Source organism: Eucalyptus grandis, chromosome 4 (assembly GCF_016545825.1).
Source record: "Eucalyptus grandis isolate ANBG69807.140 chromosome 4, ASM1654582v1, whole genome shotgun sequence".
Taxonomy (NCBI): Eukaryota; Viridiplantae; Streptophyta; class Magnoliopsida; order Myrtales; family Myrtaceae; genus Eucalyptus; species Eucalyptus grandis.
This window is the reverse complement of record NC_052615.1, coordinates 970109-977621: the sequence shown is the minus strand read 5'-3', so window position 1 is coordinate 977621 and position 7513 is coordinate 970109. Positions and strand designations below refer to the sequence as shown.

At 39.9% G+C, this 7513-nt stretch overlaps 1 protein-coding gene across 1 annotated transcript; it reads right to left on the bottom strand.

The window, feature by feature from the left end:
- Positions 1-399: 399 nt before the first annotated feature.
- Positions 400-1729, bottom strand: LOC104440636 (AP2/ERF and B3 domain-containing transcription repressor TEM1-like). Its single transcript, XM_039311111.1, is given in 2 exon segments — positions 400-695; positions 698-1729. Coding segments are annotated over 2 exon segments (1011 nt in total). The 5' UTR covers positions 1485-1729; the 3' UTR covers positions 400-471.
- Between the last annotated feature and the right edge of the window lie 5784 nt (positions 1730-7513).

Sequence of the window (7513 nt, the reverse complement as noted above, 5' to 3'; positions counted from 1 at the left end):
CTGCCAATATCTTCACTAAGACACATTCACCATGGTTTTTTTTTTTTTTTTTAATCTTTTCTCAAAATTCAGTTAACTTCTTTTAAGCCACATTAAGTTTCTGAGGATGTTAGAAATAAAAATAAAATAAAAATCTCTATATCTCTTTTGATTGCACGTCCTTGATTAATCGTAATTGATTGCAGTTTATATTTTAACATCTTGTTATTTTAGACAGTAACCTTATAAGGTTAATAAATACCTTACGTACTCTTCATTACAAGAGACACAAAAAATATACAATTTTTCTGCGTATTTTTATCTATCTTCTCCCAAGTCCTAATCCCATCTCTTCCATCTTCGGAATCGACCAACATCGTAGAAGCCCAACAAATAAAAAATAACAGGCACCACAGTTAATGCTCTAATCACTATCTGCTTCTCGTTGCATCCAAATTACAATAACTCTACCTCGATCATTCTCCTTCCCCTTCAACGACCACCACAGTTGACGCCACCGCCTGTCCCCGACACTTGGAAGATGTCGACCCCAAACAACCTCACCTTCTGGACCGGATGGACTGGCCTGGCCTGACTGAGGCCGCTCCTCCTCATGTAATTGATATGAAACTGCTTCTCTGGCCCGGCCGACTGGTGGAAGCTGATGATGTCTCCTGCCCTCAAGCTCTTCTCCTTCACAAACCGGCTCCAACCCGCGTCAGAACGTAGCTGTGGCTGCTATTCCAATACAAGTACCTAAATCTCCACACTTTGCCTCCACCGTCTATGAAATTCAGCAAAGTGCCCTTCGGAGTCGTAGGGCTCGAGCGGTTGTGCAGGGGGAAGTGCTTCTCTGCGTGTTGCTTTGGAATCACGAATCGATTCAGCTTCCCTACGTCACTCCGCGTGACCTCCTTCTGGAAAAGGAGATGACAAGCCGCTGCGGCCCGACCCGGCCCAGATGGATCTCCTAGGGCTTCCATCATACTCATCCTTTTGCCATCGCCATTTGCGTTGACGTACCTTCTCTTGCACTGCTCGAGCTCCTCATAGTACACGTGCTTCCGAAGCATGTCAACGATCTCCGCCTTGGAATGAGAAATCAGGAAAGCGGCTTCAAGATCGCAATCTTCAGTGTTAGACCTCTGGTTGAAGTTGGTGACGGCCTCTTGGCCACGGAAGCGCTTCGCGGCAATGTCGTAGGCCATGGCGGCCTCATCCTCCTCACTAAAGGTGCCGATCCACACCCTCTGGTGCTTCTCGTAGATTTGCGCGCCCCAGCGGCCGTTCGGCTGAGGGACGACGCCCTTGTACTTGGATGGGTTCAGCTTCCTTGACTCAGCCTTGATGCCGCCTTCGCAGTCCAATGTCACGCTTGTGCCACTGCCAAGACGGCAGAGGCTCTGTGGCGGCGTCGGTGGCTGCCATGATTTCGACGGCAGTGGAGTAACATTGGAGTCGCTTGTTGAGCTGAGCTCGTCTATGCAGATGATGTTACCATCCATTATCTATTCTTTGTTATGAGAGAGAGAGAGAGAGAAGGACAAGATGGTGGCTATGGAAGATTGGAGGGACAACTATAAGGGGGATATAAATGGAGGGACTTTCCGCGGGTGTTTATTATGAAGACGTGGGTGTCGACTAGTGTGGTCAACTACTCCAAGAGATGGATTGTGCAAGGAACTAGGAAACTTCCATTTATAGACGAGATATAATGATACAAATTAAAGGTCGCCGGAGGTTGTCTGCATGAAGCCTGTGTGAATTCCATGTAATGTAACTGGATCCATCATCTACAGCAATATACAGACAACACAAAAGGTCTAAAATGAGAATACGATTCCACATTTCCAAGTTGATATGGGGGTTCACACGACGAGAACTATATTTGGCAATAACTAGGGGGACCCTCATCTTTGCCAAGTTCATCTCCCCCCGGCTGAATGCTGAACCTCGGGGCTGAATGCTGAACCCCAACATGGCATTTCCTTCTCCCGGCATTATCTTTTTTCTTCCAAACAAAAAACTTTCCATAAAATATCTTCCATGTTTATCCAGGAAAGGCATTAGTGGACATGTTGAGCGGAGTCAATGGTATGGTTTGAGGCTCCGTTTATTTCGTAAAGAATGAATAATCTGGAAAATATTTACCTAAAAATGATAATTTGTATAGCTTAAAATAATTAGCCAACGGACAAAAATTTTTTATAGTCAACAACAATTTATGTCTTTCGACAAAAAAAAAAAAGAACAACAATTTATGTCTAAACATTTTCATGAATAATGAAAACATTTTTCATTCATTCATTCATTTTTGCAATTGATGCATACGATTATTTTTAAGAAAATATTTTCCAAATCATTTATTTTCTACGAAATAATTGAAGCTTCGATTTCTAGGGTGGACATACTATCATTTGGTCCATTAGCTTCGACTAGGAAGCCTCACAACCCCTGGACCACAACTTTGATCATTGATGATTGAGGAAAATAATTTATAAGCTCATTTTGTATTGCAATGTGAAAATTCTATATTTCTAACTAATTTCTCGGTGAACCTGGATCGAGACAACTATTTCTTCCCTTCTTTGTCACAAAGTCTTAAGGGGCATGAATTGAATTTTTCCTCTCGATCTAATATCCCTTTTGTTCTTATTAGCTAGATTTACTTTTGTTTCGTGCAAATCTTGGCAAATAAAATTCCATCCCTTCATAGATCCAACCAACATTGACATTTTCTTTGGGGCCAGAAGTAGGCGGGGTTTTTTTTTTTTTTTTTTTTTTGGTAGAAGGTAAGAGATATATTGACTTTAAACCAAAGAGCTATACTATTATACACCAAAAACCCGACACAAAAAACTTGCACTCACGAAGACAAACAGATCAGAGCGAGTGGAAGGGTACCAAGGAAAAAGGGGGGGAAACCACAAACTGCATAGGAGCAGAAACAAGCCAAACAGCGGCTAAAAGCAACCAACATAGCGGATACAAGGAAAGGGAGAATAGGGAACCCTTACAACAAAACAAGGAACAAGACAAGCGTAAAAAGGACGCCGGTGAACAGGGAGAAGGGTAGAGGATCCCAACTCAAAGATCGGTAGATAGGAATGAGCCCACCGCTGAAGTAGCTTCCGAAGAAAGCAGGTGCAGCCTCGTCTTCAGCTTTCACGACACCAGCAGGACCCTCCAGATAGTAGAGGGTTAGGAATAACCCACTGCTCAACTAAGTCCTTCACCGAAAAAGGTAGGCGGGGGTTTATCCTCACTTGTTTCCTTATTTGCAACATTTTTCTCACCACGGACACTTTGAATTCCCCCACAATACAACCTCGAAATTTTAATCTAGACCGTCAATTTTAGGGTTGATGGACTCGGGGTTTGATCCGCTCATGTACTTAGTTGAATGTTCGAATGGCCTAACGCTAGGAAAAGTATCATGAGTCCGTGTCATGTGTCCATGATCGCACGCGGCTAATAAAAGAAGACAAAAAATTTTGGTTTAGAAAAAGATGGAAGTACAGGAACAAGATGCCGAAGGGGTCATTAAAAGGGCGTGCTTTACCCTCGGGCTGCTCGGCGTTCGAGCCCGGAATACCATTCTAATCATGGTGCCAGATTTTCAAGCAAATCTCAACGCCACTAGTGGAAAGAATGCTCTTTTGATAGAACAAACTTCGTTGTTGTCGATTTTAATCCGGTCTTTCACGTGATTTTCTTTGTTTACGAATCTGAGGGGTGATGTTTGCCCACATCACCTCTACTTCTACGTTCCAAATTAGCTTCGCTAGTTCATTTTCCGGTTAGGGGAGAAAAAAGAGGAGGAGGAGAATTCTGGAAATTTGAGGAGGAGATTTCTCCATCTGAGCGGGGGACCTCTATTTGTCAAGTTGATATAAAAACCGAGAGCTCGAGCCAGTGGGCTCTGTATTGGGTTCAGTGGTTTTTGATGTTCCCGGTTTTGATCAAAGGAGGATCCCAGACGAGTATATTCCCACCTATACTCATCCTCCTTACTTACATGTCGATCAGTAATGATGATTAATAGGTTAGTAGGCGGTTAAATAAGGAAATTAAGAGTTTTATTGGTATCTCCTCATGCTCTATAAACAAAGACATGCCATGTACTCTTTCATTTTGGAATTTTGTATAAGTGTAATCTTTTAGCTGTTTTCTTTTTTCTCCCTTTCTCTTGAAGATCCTATCTATTTACATGATATTAGAGCCGTCGAACTTAACAAAAAAAAAGAGACCCAAATCAATTTATGTCTAACCTTGGTTGAGAGCCTCCCTTTGCGAACCCTCAAATCACATATTTATGGGTGTAAGTGTACGGATCTTTTAAGATCAAAATCCCTCACTTTCCTATATTGGACTTTAAAAGATATAACCATCTTTAACAATAGGAAATTCTCCTATTATCTCTTTTGATATAAATTGTGATAATATCACTTTAATTGCTCTCCAAGTTTACTTTTAATAAATCAATTCCAACTCGGCACCCACTATCTACAAATTTTCGGCCACCGTGAAGATTTGATGGGTTCGATTTGATGGGGTCAATTTGATTTTTCTCCTTATGGGTTTAGTTCAACCAATTCAATTAAGCTTGGAACCTCCATCGCTTATGGGCTTGATTAAAATGCTCATAATATCTATATGCAATTTAACTAATATTTTTATTTAAGTGTCAAGATTGGCCCCTAATTTTTCATTGTGATGGATATCTAAATGAATTGTCAAATTCAAGTGTCGATAGCTACCTCATTGAATGAGAGCTCAAAGAGGTTTCGTTCAAAGATAAATGATACATAAATTTTGACTATGCAATGCAATAATAAATAATGAATCTTTTTGATGGAAATATAGACCTCAAGAAATCCACATCCATTTTTTTTTTTTAATATCCAATGAAATGTGACTAAATGCAAATGCTAATACAAAGATAGGATTCATACCCATTATTACTTTTAGGGCGCGCATGACAACCATTCTATTTCTATTCTAGAATAATTTTTCTATTCTAGACTTGTTTTTGGAATAGAAATTCGTTTGATGACACAATTTTATTTTTTTATTTCTAGAATAAATTTTTAGTCCAAAAATAGATTTAGAACAGAAAGGAGAAGCGAAAATTTTTTACTTTATTTTTGGAATAGAAATGAGAAATAAAAACTTTTCTTATTAGAGCATCCATGCCCGCCGTTGCCGAACGCCGCTACCACCATTCGCCGCCCTTTGGAAAGCAGAAATTTTGTATTGTTATCAAACGAAATTTTATGCTAGAAATAAAAATTTTGCATTGTTATTAAATACAAATTTTTGCTTAGAAACTCATCCAAAAATGGAAATAGAAAAATCTATTTATCTTCTAGAAATCAATTTCTATCTAGAATGGTTATCAATCGTGCCCTTACTCAGAGATTGAAAAAAGCATACTTGGACCCGAACATGGTTGCTTGGGTATTATCAATCAATCACCTGGATGACCTACATATATTTAAAAATTTCTGTAAACAAGCGTCCGCACAAGCAACAGGACTTGGAAGGAAGCACGTGGATAACCACGAGTACTCAAATTTTGAATACGTTTATGGTTACTCGGGCAAAAAAAAAGGGTGCAATGACAGATAGCATATTCGTGCATAATTGAATGGCACAAACATCTGGAAGATTCTCAGAAGGAAATTCACTTGGAAGAAGTATTTGCTAAGAATAAAACAATGGCTAAGGCTGCAGCTTGACCATAAGTACCCGGTTCATGAATGACAAAACAACAAATGATAACAAATGAAGATGCCGTGTGAAGAATGCTATGAACATCCAAATCCTTTCCTCTTTAAGTGATGGGAAGGCCCATTTTAGTTTGGCACGCACTCATTTCCATTTCCATTTTCGAAACGACACTTTCCCATCTCTTTTAAAAGGGGGTCCCCATTTCTACTTGCAGAAACAAAAGATGAAGCAGACCTCGAGAGTGACTTGGGAGCTATCGGTTAGTGCCAACATGGCCTCCGAAGCCACGGCGGGAGACAAACGGTAGTGATAATGTGGCCACTTTGATTCTTTTTCATTGTCTGCCAATGGCCCTTTTTTTTTCTTTTTGATGAGATCGATGGTTTTTTGTTGTCTTGCGTTCCGGAATCCAACCTATCTCTCTCTCTGTCAAACCTCAGCGGTATTGTTGCTTCTTCTAGTTGCCAACTACGTGTATATTATGAAATTCTTATGTATCAGAACACGCACTATGTGCATGCAGGCCTATGGGCATGTGTTCATGCACAATGTATAGTAAGGAATCAATATGGATCATACTTTGAGATCTATTATGCACGGATTTGATCCACAACTTCATGAGTCGGCAAGTAGTTGATGTTACACGTTTTCTTGGAGCAGGAAAAATTATTTTCTAAAACAAGTCCAAGGCTCAATTGGTGTATTGTCACATGAAAAATCTATTTCGGGGGCCCCAAAATATAAGTCTTTTACTAGTCAAGGAATTATACAATAAGCTTATCATGTTTTATATATTACATCTCTTTTCCCTCGTTCATAATCACCATAAAATAATTTATAGGTTTTTGGTATTTTTTATTGTTGACTTCATGATGAACATGTCATTAACTTGTCCACTAAAATGGATACTAAGCATTATTGCATTGGAATATACTAGTGTTGAGGCAAACATTACGTGCATGCGGGTCATGTGTAGGCTAGGTATGAATACAAAGGAATCGAATTTTCAAAAAAAGAAAAAAAAAAAGACCGAGTGATCGTTTGATTAAGTTGATGTATTTGGGGAAGCTATTAAAGACGCATGAATTGAGTGGCTACATGTGAACAATTTCAACTCTTAATGCGATGGTAATTATAGATAACAAAAAGCGAGACAAAGGAGTAAACTTTTTCCCTAAAGACGCAGGCTAGATATGAACAATAACAAATTCAGCGTAAATATAGGGATGCATGTCACCACCTTCTTAGCAAGTGGCAATCTTTTCGTCCCTATCTAGTTTTCGACCTTGTCCCCGAGCGAGCTTCCACTTGCAGGTACCGTACCATCAAGTTGGGCTAATTATTGCACATCTGATACCGATTTATCGAAAGAAAACCGTCGGAGCCGGCACCGGATTCCATCTTTCCGAAGTTTCTGCGTGAATCTTCAGCGATCCAAGGCAAATTCAATCAAACTGCACTCTTTATCAAACTAGTGGTCTAACAAGATTTCACTCTCTTCTTAAACTAGCGATATTGTTAATATTTGGAGTAGCTTAAGATCCCTACCTTCTTCGCTCTTCCACTGGGCAGTTGCACGACTTTTGTTCTCTTCCAAACTAAACAATGTTGAATGATATCAAACTGGCATACTGTTTCGAAAATTGCTTAGTCACGTGTTCGCACATTAGACCTGGAGACTTTGAAAAGAACACCGGTTCTCTGAGGTCTAATCTCTCGTCCGAGGTTGATAATTACCAAATGGATTGGTGGAGAAATATTGGGACGGGGACGTTTTTTATCAGAACAATTTTGCTTCAAC